This window comes from Ursus arctos, unplaced genomic scaffold, assembly GCF_023065955.2.
Source record: "Ursus arctos isolate Adak ecotype North America unplaced genomic scaffold, UrsArc2.0 scaffold_32, whole genome shotgun sequence".
Classification (NCBI taxonomy): Eukaryota; Metazoa; Chordata; class Mammalia; order Carnivora; family Ursidae; genus Ursus; species Ursus arctos.
This window is the reverse complement of record NW_026623008.1, coordinates 25,251,201-25,276,589: the sequence shown is the minus strand read 5'-3', so window position 1 is coordinate 25,276,589 and position 25,389 is coordinate 25,251,201. Positions and strand designations below refer to the sequence as shown.

At 50.2% G+C, this 25,389-nt stretch overlaps 1 protein-coding gene across 1 annotated transcript in view; it reads right to left on the bottom strand.

Annotated features, from left to right (window-relative positions):
- Nucleotides 1-8,475: 8,475 nt before the first annotated feature.
- The window catches only part of CUNH1orf94 (chromosome unknown C1orf94 homolog), a 40,039-nt gene continuing 23,125 nt past the window's right edge, over nucleotides 8,476-25,389 (bottom strand). The window contains exons 3-7 of the mRNA XM_026516730.3: nucleotides 24,150-24,410; nucleotides 22,685-22,860; nucleotides 18,302-18,379; nucleotides 14,648-14,844; nucleotides 8,476-8,551 (exon numbers count right to left, since the gene is read on the bottom strand). Of these exons, the coding sequence (XP_026372515.2) occupies nucleotides 8,476-8,551; nucleotides 14,648-14,844; nucleotides 18,302-18,379; nucleotides 22,685-22,860; nucleotides 24,150-24,410 (788 nt within the window). The remainder of the gene's footprint in view (nucleotides 8,552-14,647; nucleotides 14,845-18,301; nucleotides 18,380-22,684; nucleotides 22,861-24,149; nucleotides 24,411-25,389) is intronic.

Genomic DNA, 25,389 nt, shown 5'->3' with positions numbered 1-25,389 from the left:
GCACCTGGGTGGCTCAGTTAGTTAAGTGTCTGACTCTTGATTTAGGCTCAGGTCATGATCTCAGGTTTGTGAGATCGACCCCTGTGTAGGACCCTGCACAGTTCTCTCTCTCTGAAAAAAAAGGAAGGAAGGAAGGAAGGAAGGAAGGAAGGAAGGAAGGAAGGAAGGAAGAAAGAAAGAAAGAAAGAAAGAAAGAAAGAAAGAAAGAAAGAAAGAAAGAAAGAAAGAAAGAAAGAGAAAGAAAGAGAGAAAGAAAGAAAAGAAAAGAAAGAAAAGAAAGAAAAGAAAGTTGGGGGGTTGGGGAGAGTGGGGACACCCACGTGTAGCAGGCAGAATTCTAAGACGATCCCCAAGGACCCCCACCCTTGGGTAACCCCCTCTCTCTCTTGAGGTGGGAAGTACCTAGGAATATGATGGAGCACCGTTTCCAGGATGAGGTCATGGTCATGGCACCCGTGAGTCAGGAAAACGAACATTACAGCCCTCCATATTGCCACAGCTATGTTCTCCTGTTGCAGAAGCATGTTGTGTAATACTTATCTCTATTTCCCACCCTCCCGGCACCCACCCTATAAGCTTTGTGTGCATGGACTGTGGCTAGTTTGTAATTTTATCTATGCTTCATAGCACGTTGCCTATTTCATACTTGGAGCTCAATAAATGATTGTCAAAAATTACTGAGAAGTCCCTCATTAGAAATAAGTTGCAATAGGGTTTATGCATCAACCTATGAATTTGGTCAGATCTAAGGACCCTCATAATGCTCTTGACTTTTCAAAGCTCAAAACACAGCCTAAACCATGGGCATGCACCAGGTCTCTCCTCCCCTTCCTCCATAAGAGGCCCCATCTGGGTGGCCAGCTGGTCCTTGGGTGGTGTCTCTCTTACCTTCTCTAGCACCATAGTTCTCAAAACTGGTGTTTGTGATACTAAACCACGTAAGAGGACAAAGTGACCTGCCCATCCACCTATTCTGATTAATACACTTTTAAACCTCTCAAGAAAAACCATTTCTCCTCCTTCCTTTACACCAAACAAAGATTTAGCTATAAAATTTCGGTTTAGAGTAATCACACCCTGAATCAATGGCTTCTGTTCTGAGTTTAAAAAAAAAAAAAAAAAAAAAAAAGAGCCCTCTAACATGTTCATTTTAATTTTAAAAATGCTATTTTAAATGGTAGGGAGCCTTTTAATTCTCCACTCTGGGTTATAAAAAAATAATAGATAGGCAGAAATGTGTTATTAAAGCTATTTTTCTTGGCGTTCTGGTAATTTAATAAACTGCTGAAGCTAAGCCTTGAGACTTTATGATGCAGCAAGAAGACGACTTGTCTGTTGATTAATAGTTTCTGATCATCCCCCTGCCAACCCCCCTGCCTCCTGGGGTGATTCCTGAAGGACAACGGGTGATTTCTGAGGAGTGGAGACTTGGAGAAACATTGTGCAAACATGTCTTGTTCAAGGAAGTTTAATCTCTAGGAACACCCATATACCCTTCTCTAGGACTCTGGGGGTGAGGGAGCTGGTTGAGGTGAGTCCCAGAAGGTAAATCTTAAGGGGGGCCCTCACATATCTGACCACTTCAGAGCATTTCATCAATGTCAAGATCACTGGGGAACATCTGAGTCTGCTCGGGCTGCCATGATCAAATACCAGACTGCGTGGCTTAAGTGACAGATCTTTATTTCTTAGACTTCTGGAAGCTGGGAAGCCTTAGGTCAAGGTGCCAGCAAGGTGGGTTTCATTCTGAGCCTCTTCCTTTGGGCGGTTGGCAGGTGCCATCGCGCTGTGGGCCCACACGACCTCTTCTTTGGGTGCAGAAGGAGAAAGAGAGCAAGCCCTCTGATGTCTCTTCAAACATGGCCACTAATCCCATCGTGAGGGCCTCACCCTCATGACTTCACCTAACCCTAATTACCTCCCAAGGGCTTTATTTCCAAAGAACATCACATTGGGGACTGGGCCTTCAATGTAAGAATTTGTGGGGGACGCAAACGTCCAGTCCATAACAGCGGGTATTCGGTGACTAAGTCTTCATTACTTGGCTTCGAACACATTCCTAAAGGTCCTGAAACTCTGCAAACCACTTTTCGGCTTTGCCTGCCGGCTCTCTGTTAGGGTCTGTTGAGAAGGGGTACTAGAGGGAGCCCCAAGGCTGGAAGAGGCAGAAGGGCCTGTTCGTTCTTGTTTGGCTCCGATGCTGGTCAGCATCACCCAGCAATGCCAACGTTTTCCACGAGCAGCCGAGCACCTAGGTTGCCATTTTCCCAACACTTGTAGAACCAGCCTCGCTGTGCCTTCTTAGAACACCCACACCGGTAGGCGGATACTTCCTCCTGTGAGGTCTGCATTTCTACCTCAAGGACCCTTTCCTCTGAACCCGGACACCAACACTGGCCAAACAGTCCCTGCTCCCCAGACCCACCTGTCTGAGTTTTGGCTCTTCAGGGCTCCTCCTCCAGGCTTCCAAATTTGAATAATTCCACCCTCTTCTTTTTCAATGCTATCTGCTTTCCGCAGTTGCTACTTCTGGGTTAATCTTCAATCCTTTTTTTTCCTTCTTTTTTAGTTTTTCAATAGAGGGTTAATAATTATTGACTTATATTAAGTTCTATTAAAAGAACTGAAGGCGCTCTCTCTCTCGTCTGGGATGGGCCCTGACTGATCGTGGGGACTTGGCCTCATTCATTCGATTAAAAGATGCAATCCCTGAAAACGTAGATTGACCACTTTTGCATGCTGTAGGCCTGCTTCTCTCCTTGTGAAGTGGAGCAACTGTGAGCACGTTTCGTGTATGAGACCGACCTCACTAAGGCAATTTTCTCCTCCTTTTGGAAACTGCTAGGTTGTATGATTGTGACAAGGAAAACCTTCCCGATGGAAATTTTTCTTTCTTTATAGTCAGCTAGCTCTGTGATGGCAGAAAATATGATTGTCCCACTATGTAACCCAGCACCTGGCTCAATGCCCGATGTACTAGGGAGGTAGTCAGTAAACTTTTACTAAGTGATGAATGAATAAATGGATGGATGGGTGGATGGATGGATGGATGGATGGATGGATGGACGGATGGGTGGATGGATGGATGGATAGATGGATGCGTGGATGGATGGATGGGTGGATGGATAGATGGATGGAGATAGATGGATGGGTGGATGGATGGATGGATGGATGGATAGATGGATGGATGGATGGATGGATGGATGGATGGATAGATGGATAGATGGATGGATAGATGGATGGGTGGATGGATGGATGGATGGATGGGGAATAGATGGGTGGGTGAATGGATGGAAAGACATTACCTGATCTCAAAAACATTTAAGAGTAGAGCAAAAAAAGCCCTTTTGAAGAAATGGTGTTACTTCATTTTTGAGTATGTGAATTAGGATTAGGTTTGGCTATGCGGGAAAGAAACCTAAATACCAGTGGCTTTTAAAAGGTGTTCACTTTCCTCTCACATATGCAAAGTCTGGGGACTGACACCCCAGGGCTGGCCTGGCCCCTCCACTATTAAAGGCTCTCTCCTTCCATCTCCTTGCTCTACCTGCCAACTTTATACGGTAGCTCTGACCTCCAGAAATCACACAAAACACTTTGCCTACATCTCATTTGGCTAGAACTAAGTCACATGTTCTCAGTGGCTATGTGCCAATCTGAAGAATGATGTTGTATTACTAAGGAAGAAGGGGGAGACGTGTGGTTGGCTCCAAATGGAAATCCTGTCGTACAGAGGAACGAATAACACAAAGCTGAGGGTGCCTTCCCCAAGGAGGGCACCTTGGAGAACCTGAAGTCCTGGAGGAGGAGTTTCAAGGCTGAGACTCCATTTTGGATTTACCTCCACATTTCTAGATCATTAGGGGAATGCCACTCTCTGGCATCATCCACTTTAGATATTACATACTGACTTTCTCTTACGGTAAGTGAGGATTTTAGCTTTAGTCACACCTCTCTTTTCACCTCCATCCTTCCTCTAAAGTTATAGCACCATTTCTGGTAAAGTCTATAATTGAGTTTTTTATTATTATGACCACGTAAATATTGTCCGTTGTCTAATTAACAATTGTTCCATTTTTCACTTGAATTTACAGCTAAGTCTTCCCACCCCCACCAACCCCTATAAAACAACTCTCAGTACAATGTTTTACACAGTCAACTCTGTCAGGATAATCTGGTGTTTTCTTTTACTCCAGCTCCTCAGGCCCCCCGTGGACATACCTCCTCTCTTAGGTCTCCAGCTTCCTGCTGCTGTCTGGACGGGTGGTGGTTGCTTCCCAGACTCTGCCGCATGGTTCTGAGCTGAGACCTTCCTCTCTCACCACCTCAGATGCCTCCTTAACCTCCCTCCAGCTCACGTTCCATTGGCCACCTGCTTCCCAGGTTCTGCATCCTCTTTTTCAGCCTCTTGTCTTAGTGGAACACATCCTCCCTGAATTTGTTGACAAGTGTGCAGAGAGGTAACATTTTTTTTTTGGTTACATACATTTTTAATAATATTTTTTTATTATGCTAGTCACCATACAGTACATCCCTAGTTTTTGATGTAAAGTTCCATGATTCGTTACTTGCGTATAACACCCAGTGCACCATGCGATACGTGCCCTCCTTACTACCCATCACCAGCCTAGCCCATCCCCCCCCAAAGCCCTCAGTTTGTTTCCCAGAGTCCATAGTCGCTCATGGTTCATTCTCCCTTCTGTTTACCCCCCTTTCTTCTTCCCTTTCTTCTCCTACCGATCTTCCTACTTCTTATGTTCCATAAATGAGTGAAACTATATAATTGTCTTTCTCTGCTTGACTTATTTCACTTAGCATAATCTCTTCCAGTCCCATCCATATTGCTGCAAATGTTGAGAAATCGTTCTTTTTGATGGCTGAGTAATATTCCATTGTATATATGGACCCCATCTTCTTAATCCAGTCATCTGTTGAAGGGCATCTTGGCTCCTTCCACGATTTAGCTATTGTGGACAATGCTCCTATGAACATTGGGGTGCATATGGCCCTTCTCTTCACTACGTCTGTATCTTTGGGGTAAACACCCAGCAGTGCAATGGCTGGATCATAGGGTAGCTCAATTTTTAACTTTTTAAGGGACCTCCACACTGTTTTCCAGAGTGGCTGTACCAACTTGCATTCCCACCAACAATGTAGGAGGGATCCCCTTTCTCCACATCCTCTCCAACATTTGTTGTTTTGAGACTTTGCGTGTCTAAAAACACCTCCTTTCTACCTACACAGATAAAAATTGAGTTTTAAAATTCTAGATCAAAAATCATTTCCAATCAAAGTGGTGACAACTTTGTCCAGGGATTTTCTAGATTCACCACGTTACTGTTGGGAAATCCGAGGCCGTTCCGATCCTTGCACATTTGTATGTGAGTGGGTTTTCTGAAATTATTAGAATCCTGCCTTTATCCCTGATATTCTGAAATTTTACAGTGATATGCCTTGGGACAGATCTTTTTAATTCATTTTGCTCAGTACTAGTCTGGACCATTATATCTGGGAAATTTTCTAGTGTTTTTCTGCTGGTACCACCCTCCCTCTATCTTCGCTATTCCGCCTAGAGCTCTTGTTAGGCAGCTATCTGGTGTCCCGGACTGATCCTCTTGTTTTCCCATGTTTTATCTCCTATAATCCATCGCTGCATCTTTTTTTAGTTTTCTTTTCCATGAGATCTCTCTGATGTTAGCTTCCAACTCTCTTCACTGAAAAACATCAACTATCACTGTTTTAATTTCAAAAGCACTTTCTTGTTCTGATTTTTAAAAATAAGTATATGGCATATTGTCTTATTTTTGTAAATGTACTATTTTATCTCCCTGAGAATATTACGGTCTGTCTCTCTTTTTTTGGTTTCTTTTTACCTTTGTTTTGATCCGTTTCTTTCTTGTTGGAGATTGTCCATTCCTATTAAGACTCAGGTCTTTAAAAGTTGATTGAAAGCTCTTTTTGATGGGGATAGCCATAGGATAATTTTGTTGGTCCCTTCAAGGGACTTTGGGGCAGTTTAATTTCTCCAGAGGACCCTCTGAACTCCTACCTCTTGGTTAGGACCTAGCCATTGGCTTTGGGTGTGTATGTGTATTTCACTTAATCCTCATTTTCCATCTGGACTCTCAGCTCCACAATCCTTATGCATGGTCTCCAAGGTTCCCCAGAGAAAATGCCTCCAGCCTTCTATAGAACTGTCCATGGCCCCTCACTTTGTGGGGCCAGGATAGAAGCTATCTCCTACATCACCTCCTCCCTTTCATCCCTCTCCAGCCCCACCTTCCATGGCGTCCAGCACCCAGCACATCCTGAGACTTTCAGGACTCTGCAGGAGAAAATTGTTTGCTTCTTGTCTCCTTCAGCGGGCTTCTCAGCATGACCTTCCCTTGCTCCACTGAGGTGTTTACCATTCCCCTATTACCATGACTTTGTATATGGTGGATGGGATTGCTGGCTTCTCCTAGTTTCACTGAGAATGGAGTTTGTATAGGTTTTCTTGCGCTCTTTCCTATTTGGGGGCAATTTCAAGAGAAGAGGGACAGAAACATCTTCACTCCACCATTGTAAAACCACAAGTCTGCATTAAGTAGGCATTATATCTGTATTAAGTCTACATTATCTTTTAATCCCCACAACTATTAACATTGCCATTAATAAAGCCGAGGTTTAGAGAGATTAAGTTCTCGACCCAAGGTCAACATTGGAAAGTGGTTTAGAACCCAGGTCTGGCCAAAGGGCAAGTCAGTGCTTTTTCTCTTCCTCTCTCCTGCCTCCCAACAGCCTGAGATCAAGAGAAGGTAGTAAACTATGGTCCAGCCTGGGGTTAATACTTGGAGAGACAATGTGAGGAAGCCCTTCAGGAAAGAAAAGGGCTCTTGAATTTGTCAGAACTCCTAGGTGACTAATGTCTCTCAGACTCCATGGAGAATCGAGACTGTTGGCCAAGGAAATCAATAAAAAAAATAGTAACAATAAGATATACTAGAAATAGGGTCCAGCCTTGGGGGCAGGGGCTGAAGGACTTGGGGAGAAGCCTAGACTCAGACCATGGAGAAAGGGAGAGGGCCTAAGTCCTAAGAGAACTTAGAAATTGATTTCCATGTTCCCAGAAGGAAAGGCCAGTGAGGCCCATGGTGTCACACTGTGAGGGCAGGAGAAATGCTCTTGTGGGCACAGGGCTAAAGCCCATCCTGAGACATCGGTGATTTCCAGACCCTAGACTGTCATTGCCATCAGGATGGGACTCAGCCAGCGTGGGGTTGAGCTTTCAGATAACTGATAGGATTGATAATAGAGCAACTTAGAACTGATAGTGTTGGTCCGTCTTTTATGTGCATAGCTCATTTTTTTGACCCCAGAGTAGGTCCTTACAATAACTTGATATTTAATTTCAGCTTGTTAGAGTCCGTCAAAGGATGGCACATGGGTTTCATTTCACAGATCATTCCTGATCAGTGGTGGCTGCCTGGACCACCATGGGGAGAACGATTCTATGGCTTTGTACGGGCTCAGGGGACCCACCGCTTAGTGATGCGTGCCATGGGTGTGAGAGAGTCTAATATGCCTGCTGTTATCTCCTCTCCCCAGATTTGTACCCCCCACACATCTGGTCAGGATGCTCTCACCACCGTGATTCAAGTCACTGATAAAAGTTGATCGAAGTAGATCCAGGGGCAGTGGCATCACGTACAGTCTTGAGACTGGCCTGGAGCTTGGCACTGATAATACATCTGGATATCTCTGGACACAGTCAACCACATTTAGGATTGTTCTTGGCACTGATTTCCAGGTCACATTTTCCCATCTGGTGTCCAAGAGAGATTTTCTTTCCCTATGAAACAGTCACCCGAGGAAGGTGCTTTGCTTTCACGTCCACTCCTGAGATGCAGGAGCTGGGATGCTGGGAATGAGTGGGTCACAGAAGAGAAGCGGTAAGCCCCCACAGGTATGACCCCTGAGGTCCCGTAGTTAGACAGCAGTGCTTTGAGGACTCCAGCCTGTGGTCTCTTGTCATGGCCTGGGTTAACGCCGCGTCTCGTGCATGGGGGAAAGGAACAGTGACGAGGACACAGAGCATGACAAAAATAAGCAGGCACCCTCCGTTCCAAGCAGCTCACACGTTTATCATAAAATACAAACTTTCTAAAATTAAGTGTCTTACTTCTATTTTACCAACAACAACAAAAACAAAAATCACTCATGTCAGCTAAATACAGGTGCCTACGTGGTTGAGCAGGTGAGTATGACTGTGAGGGAGGTGCGTGTGTGGTGTGCAGCGTGTGGTGTGCGTGAGAGGGGCTGTGTGTGTGAGAGAGCTGGTCAACAGATGAGTCTGGGCTGGCTGTTTTCTGCTTGTGACCTGGTCGGAACCTTGGCTTTCCAAACCTCCGGCCACGCTGTTACAGAATCCAGAGTTCCAGAGCCCTTAGCCCTGACCCAAGGGCTAAGGTAGGAGGAGGGGGGACAGAAGATCATCTAAAAATTTATGCCATTCCCACTGGAGGAAAAATACGGGCTGTTCATCACGGGCCCGCCAGCCATCGAGCCGAACCTGGAAGAGAAAGAAGATGGATGTTGTGATGGAACTTCTGATGTTAGCAGAGATATTAGGAAAAGTACTATGTTAATTTTGTGGCTGTCAAGGACTGGAAAGATCATGACAGGCTTGGAGGCTAAATGTTTTAGCATAATAAAAAAGCTTTGGTTCTGAAAAAATAAAATATTAAAATGATACAATTGGAGAACAATATAGAGCTTCTTCTGTCACTTCCTTAGGACAAGGAGCCCTTGGCAGGCTGTAGGGACTGCCCCTATGGGCCCAGTGCTTTCTCCATCTCCAGGACCACATAGCAGGGAGCCTCTCTGGATCTGAGCACCTTACCTCTGGGCCTAAAGCCATTCGACGTGCCTGAGAGGACCAGGTGTGTCCTTCAGGAATTCCACAATATCACGGAACTCAGGGCCATGCCCCAGGGTGAGATCCCAGAGTCTAGACAATCCCAGGGCTCCCTCTCCCCCTATCAGCACCAAGCTAAATCGGGCTCTCTGTTTCAACGCCAGTGCAAGGAATAAGCATTGAGACGTCACTGCATGCCTGGAGCTTTGCTTAGACCCTCAAGGAAGGAAGGGCTGAAAACATTTGAGCCTCACCTTCCAAGCGTAGAAATATGCACACTTCTGCTCCCCCCGCCCCCGGCACCACTGCCGGTCATACTCCAAAAGACAGTTCAAAAGCCAACTCCTCTGTGACCTCTTCCTTGACCTCTCCAGATGGAATCATTTACTCACAATTCTGGGATCCTACAGCAATTTCTTCACCCATCTGCTAGGATGCTTTGAATGAATGGGAACAGAGCTCACTACAAATTGCAGCAGAGCAAATGGCTAGATTTAGTCTAATCCAGGGATTCTCGGTCCCTTTTCAGCTGGGCAGATGCATATTTCAGATGTTCACGTTCACCACACCCTCCCATGAATTAATGAAACAAAAAAAGGGAGGGGGCGGGGGAGGGAAGAAGCGATGAGAGCGAACCACCGCATTCATCTGCAATGCCTCAGCTGGTATCGTATCTCTCGCTCTCTGCAAGTGTCATGGGCAAGCTAGGCTTTGGGTTGGTTTAATCCCCTTTTCATTAAATAAATTCCAGGACAGCAGGGACATTATCTAGACTGTTTGCCATTTTATGCCCAGGGCCCAGCCCAGGACCTGGCACGAGGGAGGTGCCTTGTAAACTATTATGCTGGCTGTAATCCCACCTCTTCTTCCCTCTTCTGAAACTCATATTGGAAAAGAACTGATTGAAAGTCACATTATTACAGGGATGCGCTGGATTCCGCTCTGATTTACAAAATAAAAAACCAGAACCCATACTTCAGCGTTTAATAATTATTGGTAACAAATTATTCAGGACACACCTCATAACTGATTGCCATGCCCCACGCATCTAGGCCATTCAGATTGGGAACTTCTGATGGGTTCACCTGCCAAGGGCATGGTCTGGACAGGATGTCCACTAGAGGGCCAGGAGGAGAGGTACCTCCGTGGACTAGAGTTATCAAGGAGTGCTTCCTGGAGGAAGAGGAAAAGCTTGAGCCTGGTGAACTATCCTGGTTTGCCTGCAACAGTTTCTACGCTGGCATTTCCAGGGTGTTTATGATTTGTGCTCCATTCAACTCTCAAACTTGTTACTGTTTGGAAGATAAATTGCATGATTATCCTGCCCCATGAACGTATGCAATTGACTTGGCAGAGGGAGGGGAGGGCTTGGCTCCTCCTTCCCTGAGCACCACGGGCTCCTTCCTCTCCCTCTTCATATAGTTTAGTCTCTTGGTTTGTTTCTTTGCTCCTGACCCTGCTTGTCTCCTGGGCTACACTCTCCCCCAAGGCCCTTGCATGCTTCCTGCCCAGTGCAGCCTCTTCTAGACCTGTTCCACCTACATCACTGGAACCCCAACACCACTGCTGTACTCCATTCCACTGCATCCCAGCCAGCGGTGCCCAGCGATCCCTCCCTCTCCTCCAGGAAACGCTTCCTCTCCTGGCCTTCTGTACTCCACACTCACCTCTTTCTTTCTTTCTTTCTTTCTTTCTTTCTTTCTTTCTTTCTTTCTTTCTTTCTTTCTTTCTTTTTCTTTCTTTCTTTCTTTCTTTCTTTCCTTCTTTCTTCCCTTTCCTTTCCTTTCCTTTCTCTCTTTCTCTTTCTAAGATTCTATGTATTTATTTGACAGAGAGAGAGAGACAGCCAGGGAGAGAGGGAACACAAGCAGGGGGAGTGGGAGAGGAAGAAGCAGGCTCCCAGCGGAGCAGGGAGCCCTACAGGGGCTCTATCCCAGGACTCTGGGATCATGCCCTGAGCCAAAGGCAGGCGCTTAACGACTGAGCCACCCAGGCGCCCCCTCACACTCACCTATTTCTTCTCTCACCTCATTAACGCTCCCTCTTAGAGCCTCTGCTGGGTCCTCCGCACCTCCCCAAACTCCCTACACGTAGGAGGCCCAGGGCTCAGGCCTTGGGCCTCATCTCTTCTCCATGCACACATACGCCCTTGGCCAGCTCATCCCATCCCGTGCCTTTAAATATCATCTATATGTTAATGACTCCCAAATTCAAATTGCCAGCCCCAGCCTCTCCTCTGAGCCCCAGACTCACACACCCACCTGTCAATGGCCCCACCGTATGTTTAACGGGCATCTCAAACTTTGCATCTCCAAAACCAAACTCCATCAACAAACCCTTCACTAGTCATCTTGACCTTAGTATTTTGTTTTTTAATTTTTTAATTTTAAATATTTTATTTATTTATTTGAGAGAGTGAGCAAATGAGAAAGAGAGCAAGAGAGAACAGGAGTGGGGTGAGGGGCAGAGGGAGAAGCACACTCTCTGCTAAGCAGGGGAGTTCAATCCCTGGACTCCAGGATCATGACCTGAGCCGAAGGCAGACGCTTAACCCAATGAGTCACCCAGGCGCCCCTGACCTTAGTATTTTGGCATTGCCACTTGTTCAAATAAAAAATCGAAGAATCATGCTTGATTTCTCGCTCTTTCCACATCCTGCCATCATCAAGGACTGTCAATTTGACCAAGAAGATAAATACTCCAGATTTTTTCACTTATCGCCTTCCCACAGTCTCTGCCTTAGTCTACTCCGCCAGCACCTCTTTTTTTTTTTTTTTTTTTTTTAAGATTTGTTTATTTTAGAGAGAAAGAGAGACAGAGAGAGAGAGAGTGGGGTCAGGGAGCAGAAGCAGAAGGGCAAAGGGGAAGGGAGAGGGACAAGCAGACTCTGCACCAAACAGGGAGCTCAACCCAGGGCTCGATGTGGGGCTCGATCCCATGACCCTGAGATCACGACCTGAGACCTGAGCTGAAACCAAGAGTCGGATGCTCAGCTGACTGCGTCCTCCAGGCCCCCCCACCCGCCAGCATCTCTTGCTCCAACAGCTGTCCGGGCTCCTATCCTGTGTCCCTGCATTAGCTCTTGCCCTATGGTCCAGGCTCCATACATTGGCCCACATCACCTTCTTTAGACAGAGAATTAGAACACGTCCTCGGCTGTTTAAAAGCTTTAATAGCTCCCCACTGCTCTTAAAAGAAAACTCCTCACCATGCCCACCAGGCCCTATCTAGTTTGGCCCTGCTTCCTCTCTGATTTCAATTCCACCCACTCCCTCTCCTACTCACAGAGCTCCAGCTACATTCCGCACCTTGGGGCCACTGCCCAGAGCGCTCCTCACCCACATAGACTCTCTCATTTCATTCAAATCTCGGCTCAAGAGACATCCCTTCATTCTCTCTTTCGTTCCTTCCCCTCCCCCCAACCCCCTCACCTGACGTGTGTGTTACTTGTTTATTTCCTTATTGTTTATGTCTTCCCCTGGAATGAGAAAAGGAAAATCTTTGCATTGTTCCTTCCCTCCAGGAAGCCTGCCTGAAACAAATCCTCCTTGTGGGGGACACGGGCCTGCACCCCCCTTGCCCCACTTTTCTGACCTCACTTTCCTGACTTTCCCAAACTCTCAGCCACCAGCCCATCCTGCTGACCACTCCTCCCCCACGTCACTGCCCCCTGTGCCCACAGGGTCTCCGGCGGGCCCCAGGCTCTCTCCCACTTCCCATACAGCTCCTTCCTCAGCCTTTTGCTCGGGCTTTTCCACTCCCCGCCCCTCTGCAGAGGGCCAGAGACCAGGTGTGGACCCTCCACCCTCCGGCTCCCCGTTGGGGTTTTGCACCTGCGGACTGATGAGACCTTGAGGCCACACCCCCTCCCCAGCACAGCCAGTTCTGGCTTCTGCAGTCTTGCCTCCCTTGGGCCCAGTGTCACGGCGTGGAAGGGGAAGTTGTTGGGTGCAGGTCATGTCTTGATTCCACTGCTGTCTCGTAGAGTCTCACCCCCAAGGGAGATGAGAACTTCTGCTACAGACCCTCCAGTCACCTCCAGGCTGCACCCTGTCTTGCCTCCTGTTTCCTCCCCTCCACCCCATCCATGCACTCCAGCGTGCACAAATCTGCATTGGATCCCAGGCCTACCAGTCGGAGCCTTTAATAGCCAAGCCCAACCTCCCTTTCTAATCCTATTTTCCACCTTTTTCAGGGATAAATCAAATACTTCAAGCAGACGCCTTTTCCCCCCAGGCCCTAAGCTTTGCCACCCACCTTCCCATCTGAGGACTGGACCCTCCACCAGCTGCTACTCCCTGGAAACTCCCCACCCTGCAGACCCCCTGCAGACCACCCAGCAGGGGTGCTCCCTCTGTCCTTGGGCCACTTGGATGGTCCTCACTTTCTCCCAGCACGAGGTTGCACCCACATCTCATCCACTTTCAGTCTCTGAAGGGAGGAACCGTGTCCTAGTCATCTGGGGTTCCCTGCAGGCTACATTCGTGTGAAGCACATGAATTAACACAGAGCTTTCCAGGGTGGGTTGGATGAAATGCACCCTGATATGCTATACAAGAAAAGGGAAGAAAAGAGGGGGGAGAAGGAAAGAAGGAAGGAAGGGGGGGAGGAAGGAAAGGAAAAGAGAAAAAAAAAAGGAAAGAAAAGGGGTTGTGGATTTCATGTTCAAATAACTCTATCGAGCACCCCCGTGAACGTTTTCTATGAACCTTAGGAAATTAAACGATCTAAGAATTCCAACAGTTAAGAAACCTGTTTATCTTTGTTTCTCACGGCTTTTCCCAAACAGATCCGACCCTGGAAACCTCTAGCATGTAATCCTTTTACAAGGCGTTCAGGGGAAACACTGACTAAAAAGATGAGAGCCTGGGGACCCCCAGCTGATATCACACTGAGGGTCTGTGACGGCAGGTGGACAGGAAGGGAACCCATGTCAGGCTGGGGAATTTGTCTCTCATCCCATCAGCTGAGTTTCTCAAACTGGGGCACACGTTCCCCAGGGTGTGTGGAGACCCCGATCCTCAGGAGGGACGCGGCGCGCCCACCTCTCGGAGCAGGAGTACGAGCTCCGGATCGGCGGGGTGGGGATGCGCGGCCATGTGTTGTTCTGTGGAGACAATGAACGTTAATTTTTGGCTGACCAGCATGTAAAATTTGTGTGTGGGATTTTCAGCTAACATGTTGAGTTCGTGTTGGCTGCTTGCTGCGAAGTCCCTGTCCTCTGCTGTTTGGGTGGAAAAGCGTGAGCAGCCGTGATGAGCAGCGGAAGCCGCTTCCGCAGGGCCGGTTACAAAGTCAATGGGATGTTGGAGAGATTGGCCTGGGAAGGAGCTCAGGGTGCAGCAAGTGGGGGGAGGGAGCTGTAAGAAGCCTACCTGGCCATGTCCTGTTGTAAAGCAAGCACACGGGTAAAGGCAGATGCATCTCGCTCTGCCACCTGCCACATGTGACAGACAGGGTACCCGTCGTCCACTGCCCCTGTGCAGCTACGTTTCTGCAACCAGACCGTGGGGTGCCAGCCCCATCGTGGGCCTACGAGAGGGGCCCACCAGGCCCCAGACCAGCCTCACCTCCCCACCAGGTCCGTCCAGAACCCACATAGCCTCTGGACAGGCACAGCTCCTCCCTCCCCTCAGCCACGGAGCATAGGTACCAAGAACGTGCCATCGAGGCCCACCCGGCAGGCTCCCCTCCCCTCCCCGGCAGCTTTCGGGATACAGGGTGGACTTCCAGTGTGGGCTGAGGACTCACCCGTACGCCTGGGGGACGAGGTACTGTGGCCCGTCTCCGGCCATGGGGGAAGGGTCCCGGGGGTTGGTGGACAGCTTTGGAGGTGTCCTCTGAGGGTACGGGTAGTTGGGCTGGACGAAGGGGATGTAGCTCAGCAGGGGAGTGTAGGAAGAGCGGAAAATCTGCTGGCCCATCTGCTGTGGATTGTACGGCGCCACCTGCAGGTCAGAGACGAGAGAGGGGCTGGGTCCAGCCGAGCCCACTGCTTCCTGGCTCTAACCCCAACCCCAACCCCAGCACTTGTGCCCCTCCGTCACTGTGGGGATATAGAAGGCACTGTGTTGGGATGCCAAAAGCACAGGGCTCGGCTGCTGCAGCATGCCTGGCAAGATACGGGATTTATCTGAGCCTCGGTTTCCTCATCTGTAGAATGGGCAAACACTCCCTTCACTGTACGGAGACTGAGTCCGTTCATGAACGTAAAGAGAGTGGTGCATAGTAAATAGCAAATAAATTTTATTTCCCTTCTCTTCCCTGCCTTCCTACCTCTTCCTCTGTCAATAAGCATCCCAAAAGCCCTTGTTCATTTTTAAGTCTTTTACTATCTCAAAAAAGGCTGTAGAGATGTATACGTCCCTGGCTTCTGTCTCAACAGACTCCAAGTTCAAGACAGCCCGGCTCAGTGGAAATGCCTGTGCCCGGTGATGGGGATGCCTTGTATCCGCACCGCCCCGTAGGGCAGCCGCCAGCCCCGCGTGGCGATCGGCTGACCAATTAAACTGCGGCTGCTGTAAATGAGGAACTGAATTGTAAATTTTACTTAATTTTAATTGATTTAAATGTAAGTAGCCACACGAGGCTAGTGGTTACAGTATTGTCCAGTGTGAGTCTAGGAGAAAGGGCAATGGGACTCAGCTCAAACTCTAGAGAAAATCAGGAACTCAGCGGGGTTTTGGACGCTACCCAGACCTGTCTCCCACCAAGAACCTGGGGTCCCACTATCTTGCCCTTGACAAACCAAGGATCCCGTCTGTCTTATCTACTGATATCTTCTCAGCCCTAAGACAGTGCCTGGCACACAGCAGCTGCTCAATAAACATGCTCAATGAATGAATGGAAGAAAGAAAGAGAGAGAATGAGGAGAGAGTAAAGAAGAGGCCACTAAGGGTCTGTTTGAATACCTAAAGTGATGGGGAGCTCATTACATTCCAGGCACTGTATTCTCCTACTGACACCTCCAAATGTCAGAAAAACCTCTCTTGTATGGAGTTGACATCCATCCTCCTGGACGCTGGAAGGAGTTTCAGTCAAAACTGGGGAAACTTCTGGGCTTCCTCTTTAAAAGCAAGAGTCTGGGGTCCGAGTCACGTAGGGATTCAGCACACTGACAGCCCTCTCTCACCCTACATGTCCTTATCTAATTAAAAAAAAAAAAAGTCACAAAGGCTAGGGCTTATTGAGCACTTAGGACGTGCCAGGCCCTTCCTCTGGATTCTCTCATTTAAACCCCAAACAGCTTGTGAGCAGGACCCCTACTATTCCCATTCTAGAGATGAAGAAATGAGGTTCAGAGAAGTTGACCTCGCATAGTAATTGCTCCAAGTGTCTGGGTTGCAGTCGGAACCCCCAAGGCGTGAGCCTGGTGCTCGTGCCCCTGTATTGCACCTCTACACCTATTCCTTCTAGAAGCCCAAGCCCCCCCCCCCCAGGCCTTCCCCATGTCTCCCCCCAAGGGACAGGGAGGACCTGGTGATGCTGGACATGGGCACCAAAACCCCAAGATGACGAGCTAAAGGTCCGAAAGAGCCAAGAGCTCACAGAGAGAACCCAGGGAGGCACCTCCCAGGACAGACGCAGGAATGACAGAAAATCCCCCTGGTTTTCTTAGAGGCTGGGGGGGCGGGGGGCAGCAGAGGCCCGGACCTGGGAGGGGCCTGCCGGCAGGATAGAGGAAATGCAGGTCCTAGAGCTCACATGAGTCCCTACCTGCGTGCACCTGGTAAACACCATAAAGCAGGCGTGTATGCTGCCCTCGCACCGTCTCTGGCATGTACTTTGCTGACAAAAGCAATCATAGAACAGGGTGCCCAGAAGCCACATTTGTATAAAATGTTTGTAGAAATAGATGCCACTGGAAAGACACTGAAGGAACCAGCAACAGTGACTGCCTCTGGGATTTTTCTATTTTGCACCGTGTTCTGATACTCCTTTTTCAGATACATGCACATACGTGAGGCTGCGTCAACACGCTCGCTCCGGAGCTAGGGGACCTACTGCTTTTTGCGGGGCGGGAGGGACCGGCGGAGACCCTGTGAGCCACACTCTCTCACCTCTATCCTTCTTGAGGCTGCAGAGCCCCCGCTGCTAGAAAAGCAGCTCTGGCCCACATCATAAAGTAGCCTATACCTATGGGCTCTTCTCTACTCTCTGGAACATTCCAACATACTTCAGGTCAGAGGTACAGTTTGCTCCCTGGGGGCAGGAAAGAGGCCGAGGAGTGTGAGTCTGAGCGTGGGGTGTGTCCACCTGTGTGTGAGGGGGGCAAGGCCAGCCTGGGGAATGCAGTGTGGGGTCAGCCTCTCCCCTCACACCCCCATTTCTGCCCCAAGACTTTCACTGTCTCGGAATACGCGTGGCGTGGGTCACTTAACAGCACGCATATACCTACATCTTCCTTTGTGTCTCTGCGAGGGTCTGTGTGTTTTTGTGTATCTGTGTACAAGAGGCCGTAAGCCGTGGTCATTGGCAGCACGGACTGTGAAGCTAGGCTGCCCAAGGTCAGACCCCAATTCCGCCATCATGTAATTTTCAAGCAGATATCCGCTCCTGGCCTACCCGTGGAAGCAGGGTGCCAGATTCAGCAAAAGAACAAACAAAGAAGACATCCAGTTAGGTCTGCATTTCAGATAAACAGCAAAACATTTTTTAAGGTAACTATGGCCCATGCACTGTTTGGGGCTTCCTTATACCAAAACTTGATTCGCCATCTACCTGGAGTGTAACTGGATGTCTTCTATTTTAACTGACAACCTGACACGGAAGGAGAGGACTCCCCAGTCCCACCGATGCCGGGCAAAACCACAGGATTTCCTTCGGCCCTCGGACGGCAGGTGCACCCGGCCATGTGCTAACGCCAAGCTGCGGCTCTCAGAAGCAGCGGGTGTTCCCGCTCACCCCTCCCTCTGTCATCCACCCGGCAGCAGCAAAAGCTACTGCTTCTTCAGCCTGGTCCCCACAGGGAGACACATGAAACAGGCTTGGACCCAAAATAAATACTTCCTGTTGAAAGTCTCTGAGGTGCTGAGGCTGTCTGTTGCCACAGCAAAAACTAACACGTCCGTTAACTTTATGGCCTTGTGCACGTTATTTAATCTCTCTGTGCCTCAGTTTCTTCATCTCTAATCTATTACACAGGGTGGCCGTGAAGTTCGTGCAGATAAAGCCCTTGGAGAAGGGCTGGGACGCACGGAGGGCCAGGGAAGTGCCAGCGCTTAGCCCCTGGGGACACTGGTTTGTTTCCACGTGCATGTTGGCCTTTGTGTCTGCTCTCTGGGGCCAAGGGCAGACCAGAAAGCCGGGCTAGTGACCGGCTGGACCAAGACGAGGAAGCCGATGTGCTTCAGACCGGAGGGCCCTCGCAGAGCTGGGACAGAGGTGAGGAGGTTTTCTACTCACCTGCCGGTGGTAACAGCCCAGCTGGGGGAGCACGGTCTGCTGATAGGGCATCCTGGCTCCGCGCTGTGGGTACAGGCCCTGCGGGGAGAAGGGGGAGGCTCAGCATGGGGGGCGGTAAAGGGTTCCTCACCAGAGAGCACCAGCCGCTCGGCCCAGCTTCCCGCTCACAATGCCTGGATGGCCAGCCGGCCCGGGGCCGTCCCACCGCACTGCTGGCCAGACCCACCCGTTGCCTGCCCGGCCACCAGGCATAGCAGGCACAACTCACACCACACAGGAAGCCCCTGCTGAGCAGGATTCATAGCCTTTCGGGGGAGTATTTAAGGTAAAACCTTGAGGGACCTGAATGCCTCTTGAATCCCAGATCTGCCCCCTTGCTGACTGTGTGACCTTGGGAAAGTCACTTCACATCTCCGAGCCTCTTATCCCTTGTCTATAAAATCATGCATGTTCAAACCGGTAAGGCCTGTGAAGGTAGCCGAATTATCTTTGTTGTTACCTATACGCTTTTTCCATGCCTTTCCCCAAACGCCATTCCTGCCCCAAGACGTGCGGTATCGCCGTGCATGGTGCGTACGCGTGTGTGGGCCTGCATCCAGCTTACTGAAGCGCATCAACACGTGTGTTCCACTGGTGTCTGCAGCTGAGCGTTTCGGGAGCATTCGTTTGGGTCGTTGCTGGTGTGTGTCTATGTGCCCATGCGGACACCTGTGTCCGCACCTTCTGATGAGGACTGGCAGGAAGATAAATGAGTTCGTGCATCTAAAGGGCTTAGAGCCGTGCCCGGCACGTAGGAAGGGTTCTGCGAATGTTAGGTATTTTCAGCATCTCTCCCTGCTCCCCCACCTTGAACAGGCGGTCCGGCAGCTCAGCCAAAGGGGAACTTTTACTACCTTTAATAAAAGTAGAACCTTTATTCAGAACTCCATCTGGGGCGGCCTTGTGTGCCCATGTGTGTACACACACACACACACACACACACACACACACGCTGGCTTCTGTGGGTGGGGTCAGATCGTTGCCTCTCCCGGCTCAGCCTGCCTCTACCTGCCAATTCACAGTTACCTTCTAAGAGGCAGCTCAAAGCACCCCTCAGGCCAGTATTCTTTCTAGAAGATTCCGAACCTTGAGATGGTGCCCCATTCTGGGTTCAGCTTGTGCCAATTATCAAAGTGTTGATGGCTGACACTATGCCCTTGATGACTTCCTCAGCGCCCATGGGCTCCTCATCAAAGGTGCAGAATCCCTGAGATGGGGCCCCATCTTCCAGGTCCCCGAGTGTACATATTCTCTAGAACCTTCCCTGGCTCTCTGCTGCCAGGCAACTGACACAGACCGTGGTTGGGCCACTCCCAGTTCCACCAGCCCCTTCACCTGCAACCAGAGCACCTGCTCCCCTTTTCTCCAAGCCCCGCGGCCCCGGGGCAACCCCACTCACCACCGTGACCACAGCCTGGTCTCTGTCACCCCCACCAAGGCCTACACCTGAACAGAGCAGTCAGACAGACGGGGCCGCCCCACCACTCCAGTGCACAGCGAGCTCTGAGGGCAGGTTGTGTGCGCCCTCCTCCCTCCCTGGCAGCCGAGGCTCTGCGGCACACAGCCAGCTCCCACGGGCCACCACCCTCCCCGCGCCTGGGCTGGGCTGCCCCTGGGGCCTGTGCGAGACAAACAGCCCCCCGCCCCTGCTCCGTCCTGGACAGATTTTCAGGAGACACTATCTGGCTTTGAGGACACTCCTAGTTGTTCAAATCGCAATTTTGCCATTCCATAAAATCACAAGCAAGGGTGAATAAACATTCGTTCTTCTTTGCTTGAGGTCACGGCCTCTTCCTACCTTTCCTTCTTAACTGGGAACAGAGCTCCTTTATGCCAAGCACCCAGGAGCCTCTGGAGCTCCTTGGTGCCGCGGACTTAGTCTTCCATGGCTCTGCATCGCTCCACAGTGGAGCTCTGAGTAAACTGGATTCGGGACCTCATCTTTATTCCTCACGCCAAGCAGGCAAAGAGGCTAGGATAGGCCATTCCCTGTTTCTCCTCTCGGTTTCCTCAAGGTCTGGGGAGCTCCCTGACCCTGTTTCCTAGGAAGATCAGGGCTGAATCATACTAAAAACCAATACCCGTATCGTACTTCAGACTTTTCAAAGCCTTTTCTCACCCATGGACTCAATTAACCTTATAACCGAGGCAAGTACATGCCGTCACTGCCGCCGCTGTCAATTATTATGAGCCCATTTCACAAGCGAGGAAACCAGGGCTCAGAGGATTTCGCTCAGTCTAACTTGCCCAGAGCCACACTGCTTGAAAACAGCAGATTTCTTTAAACGGGAGTCTGCCAATTCCAAAACCTGCCTTCCTTTTCTTATGCTAGGCGCCTTGATGAGCCGTCTCGAAGCTGGATGGCATTATGAAATCATGAGAAGCCGGGAGAAGGTAAATCACCCCGTTCTCCATCGCTACCTGGGAGGCTCAGCTTCTCTAGCTGAGGCCAGGAAGCCTCGGGGGCAGCTGTGCGTGGCCAACACCAGCATCTCTGGAAACAAAGGACCTTCGTGCTCCCATAATACGTTCGAATCTCACTCCCTCCAACAAGTCAAGCCAGAAGCAGCTGACATAGCAGGGAGCCACGATCCGCTCTTTCTAAAGCAAGCCATCGTGCATCAGCTTTATATGCGGAGCCCCGAGTGCCCTTAGAGTGAATCGGTTTACACTACATAGAATTATGCAGTCGCTTCTCTTTCAGAGGTGGGGTGCACACGGTGCCGGTCTCCGATTTGCGCCTGACGTGGGCTGGACCCTGAGCATCTCAGTCATCTTTGAATGCCCTCACCTGGCCGATGCTCGGCTTGTGGTCAGGGTGGAGCAAAGGTTTTAAATTACTTAAATGAATGAGTAAACACATAAATAAAAATGAACACGTCGGTGAGTAGGTGAATAAAGGACTGAACACTGAAGAAGCAAACACAAAAACGCCAGGTAAGGCGTACTGGAGAAGAGGTTGGTGAACGGATGAGGGTGCAAACAGGGCACTTCGCTCAAGACCTGGGTAAGGACTAGACGGATATGGGACGGACGCGTGCTGGCTTCCCCCTCCACCACGAGGTTCTCCGTCCTGCAAGAGGAGAGGGTGGGCACTTGTCCCCTTTAGCAAACAAACAAGCGAAAAGACTTGAAAACAAAACATCAGAGAGAAAGAGACTTTGCTAAACTCCATGAGCTTCTGTTTAAGCTTCTGGGGCTAGTCTGGTGGCCCAGCTCGGAGAGGCGCTGTGTGGGGTAGAGAAGATCCGCCTTCCGCACAGGGGACATCTAAGCCATAAGGCTTGCCGCTGTGTCGTGAAAGAGGAAATAACACAGGGACCCAAGGAGTAGTGGGTGCAGAAGGGGCACAGAGACCAGACAAGACTATTTGCAGGTGTATTGACTTCTCTGCGTGCCCTCTCTATGCTTTGGCGGGCCAGCCTGGGCAACAGGCTCCCAAGGACCTGGGTGTGCAAGTCGGTGTGTCCCGCCCATACACCTACATGCCATTCTGGAGAGGAGCTGGGGCAGGGGCCAGAAGACTAAGAAATCTCAGATGCTGAGCGCCTTTCCTGGAGAAACCAAGCACTACTTAAAGGGACTGTGAAAGCTGTTGAATTGGACCAAGGTTGAAACTAGAGTGGACATTGATTTGATTTTTTCCCCCTCCTCCTGCCCAGTGGGCGGCAGCTCTTAAGGGAGATTGACTTAAATAGACAAACTAAAGAAACTACATTTTCCTGCCTAAATAAGCTCCATGAGTAAAATTTCCAGCCCTGCCCCTCGTGTCTCACGAACCCCTTTGTGTCTGGTCCCTAATTCCCCTTAGACTAGGAGCCCAAGACCGAGAATGCGCATCAGACCCCCTGAGCTGGTACAAGCTAACGCGACTCCGATGCCGTTTAAAGAAGGTGGCCGTACGATTTGGCATCCACACCAGAACACCTGAGAGCGAAAAGGGGGTGCTTTTAACAATTACGCTGGGACAAAAGACCAAAACCAGGCCAGTCCTGAGTACTCTGGGACACATGTGATCCCACTCTAAAGGAAGTCATGGCAGGGGGATGGGCAGCAAGGACTATGGCCTCGTCCTCTGCTGGGAGCCCCAGCACTGCACCTGCCAACACCAGCAAAGGGGATCTGGAATGCTCAGCACAGAGTGAGCTTGGCTTCAGACAACGGAAAATTTAAGTGTGTGTGTGTGTGTGTGTGTGTGTGTGTGTGAACCAAGTAGTTGGTCTGCTGTGGCCACAGTGAAGAAAATAACAAGTCAAAGGCCTCTTTGTGAATCAGGCTCCCTGCAAGCCACCGCTTCTCCATGGCTTGAACCGGGGCAGCCCAGCCCAGGACCCGCTCACTCACCTGATACTGTGTGAAGGTGGAGTGATTGGCGAACACGGGCGGAGGCGGGTAGTTCAGATTGAGCCAGAGCGGCTGGTTCGGGGTGGCTGAGGTCAAGGCCGTAGCCAAGCGCGGGGTGAAAACATTCCCTGTGTACTTGAGGTTGCTCTTGTCGGCCACCGTCACAGGCGGGTTAACTGTCAGTCAGAGAGGGAGAGCATTTCAGTGATCGAGGAAGGAAGAGGCCAGCACGCCCTCAGCACCATGCCTACCCCGGGATTCATGTTCTCAGATGTCAGGTCCTTTAAGCTCCAAGAGGGTTGTTCAAAGTGTGGGTGACTTTCCAACTACAGGAAAACCTCGTTAGCACACACCTGGCCAATTTGGAAGAGGTGCGAATCCCAGCATGGTCTGGCTTAGAGCTCTTTCTCCATCATTCGCTAGTAAAGGAGGTGGTTTAGCAAGAGAAAACAATAAGCCAGGTTGCTAGGGCTATAGTTCACCTACATAGAAAACCAAATGCTTTTGGGTGCTTTACAAAAATCCAGCTTTATACCAACAGTTGCTATGCCGTTGAAATTCACTCTTACCAAATTATTAAAGCAGCCCCCCGAGTTCATATACTTGGCGACACCGAGGACCTTACCCAGGTTGTTCTATCTACACTGGCATCTTTTTTTTTTTTTTAAACTCTTAAACATTACGTAATTGACACGGTATGGCCCCAAATTCGTCTGAATGAATGAGATTTGGCTGGGTGGTTCTAGGATATGAATCCTAGATTCTCTCCCTCTGGTATCTGTCCTGTGGGCTTACAGAGTCAGAGATGGGACCTCAACTTCCCCTTATGGGCCTCTTTTCGGGGAAAGGAGGTGTGACTGAAACAGTTGTAGGAAGAGAAAGCAGGGCCATGGATAATCTTAAAGTAGAAATAATCTGAAGCGTGGATTTTTTTTTTTTTTTTTTTTTTTTTTTTTTTTTTTTTTGGATTGAGCCACCTGAGGGGATATGATGTATGCTGGCTCGGGGCTGTATTCGAACTGACCACTAATGACACCCCTGGGACCCTGCAATTCACCTGCATTTCTCCAGCAGTTGCACTCCTGATAAGGGACATGGGAGAGAGTCATGTCCCCCATTTTATGAGTTCAAAAACTGATGCCCAGGGGCGCCTGGGTGGCACAGCGGTTAAGCGCCTGCCTTCGGCTCAGGGCGTGATCCCGGCGTTATGGGATCGAGCCCCACATCAGGCTCCTCCGCTATGAGCCTGCTTCTTCCTCTCCCACTCCCCCTGCTTGTGTTCCCTCTCTCGCTGGCTGTCTCTATCTCTGTCAAATAAATAATAAAATCTTTAAAAAAAACAAAACAAAAAACTGATGCCCAGAGGAAGCCAGTGACTTGCCCATGGATGAGACAGAGCCACCACAGGCCTACGAGAGTTTCTGGAATCCCTCCACTGACTCTCCCCTAGGCAGGGTCAGCTTACGTTTCAGCTCCAGCCCGTCCACCTCCACTTTGCTGCGAAGCTTTAGTTGCCCGCTTGGGTTTTTGGTGGCCCCAAGAAACTCATAGAACAGATTCTTCTCGGCCGGCCATGCAGGCTTCTTGGCTGGCAGGGCCACGGACACGGAGCCCACGGGGTCACTGCAGCCCTCCTCCCCACAGGTGTCCTTCCGGCTCGGGGGCCACTGACTGAGAAAGAGGCTCTCTCGACCCTTGGTCGGCTCCTTGACGCCGGAGTTCCATTCTACAGCAGGAGGGAAACAGAGTCAATGGCTCTGGGAGGCCACGTGCTGGATGCGGGGAGCACTTTCTTGTGGACAAAGGGACAGGTCCTCCCTAGCACACGCCTGGGGCTCCAACCACTCTGGGCTCTCCCTTCCAGCCCAAGCCAGTCCTAGTCTCCTCCCTGAAGCCTTCGCGGACCATGGCCCATTGCAGCCCTCCCCTATCATGCGTGCATACGTGGGTCCGTCTGTCCATCCATCCATCCATCCATCCATCCTTCCTTCCTTCCTTCCATCCATCCAAACTTCCTTCCTTCCAATTACCTTTCTTATCTTCTCTCCCTTTCTTTCCTCCCTCCCCCCTTCCTCCCTCCCCTTTTCCCTGCTTTCTTTCCTTTCTACATTTTTCTTTCCTCTCTCCCTCTTTTTTTTCCTCCTTCTATCCATCCTCAGTGCCAAGCTTGGGATACAGAGCTGCCTTCAGGGCCCTCCCCACACCAGCTCCGTGGGGGAGACACGGATTCCTACAGAACACGTGGTCTAGCTGAAGTCCGGCCCCTCACCGTGGACTCTACTCCCACTTTGTTGCTCACGGGTGATCCAGCCCGTTTGGCAGCGCCAGGCCCTGACCTGAGTACTGAGGACACTGATGAGTCAGAGCCAGACTCAGCCCTGCAGGAGCTCACAACAAGGAGGGAGAGAGACAGACCCAGAAATAGCTCCAGGACAAGGCAGATGGGGACCATGAGGTGACAGAGGGACACAGTGGGAGAAGACGGTGGCTGAGACGGCTTCAATCAGAAAGGGTCAGAGGGTTTCCAGAAAGAAGTGGGCCTTCCATGAGGCCTCGCGTCCAGGAGTAGGGGGAGATGGCTCGGCAGGCGCAGGCATTGGAGAGACACCATGAGTGCATGTCCCCGCAGGGCATGAGGTTGGGGCCAGGCCTGGGTCTCTCTGCAAACAGACGGAGTGGTCCCCTGGTGTGAGGATGCTGCCTGG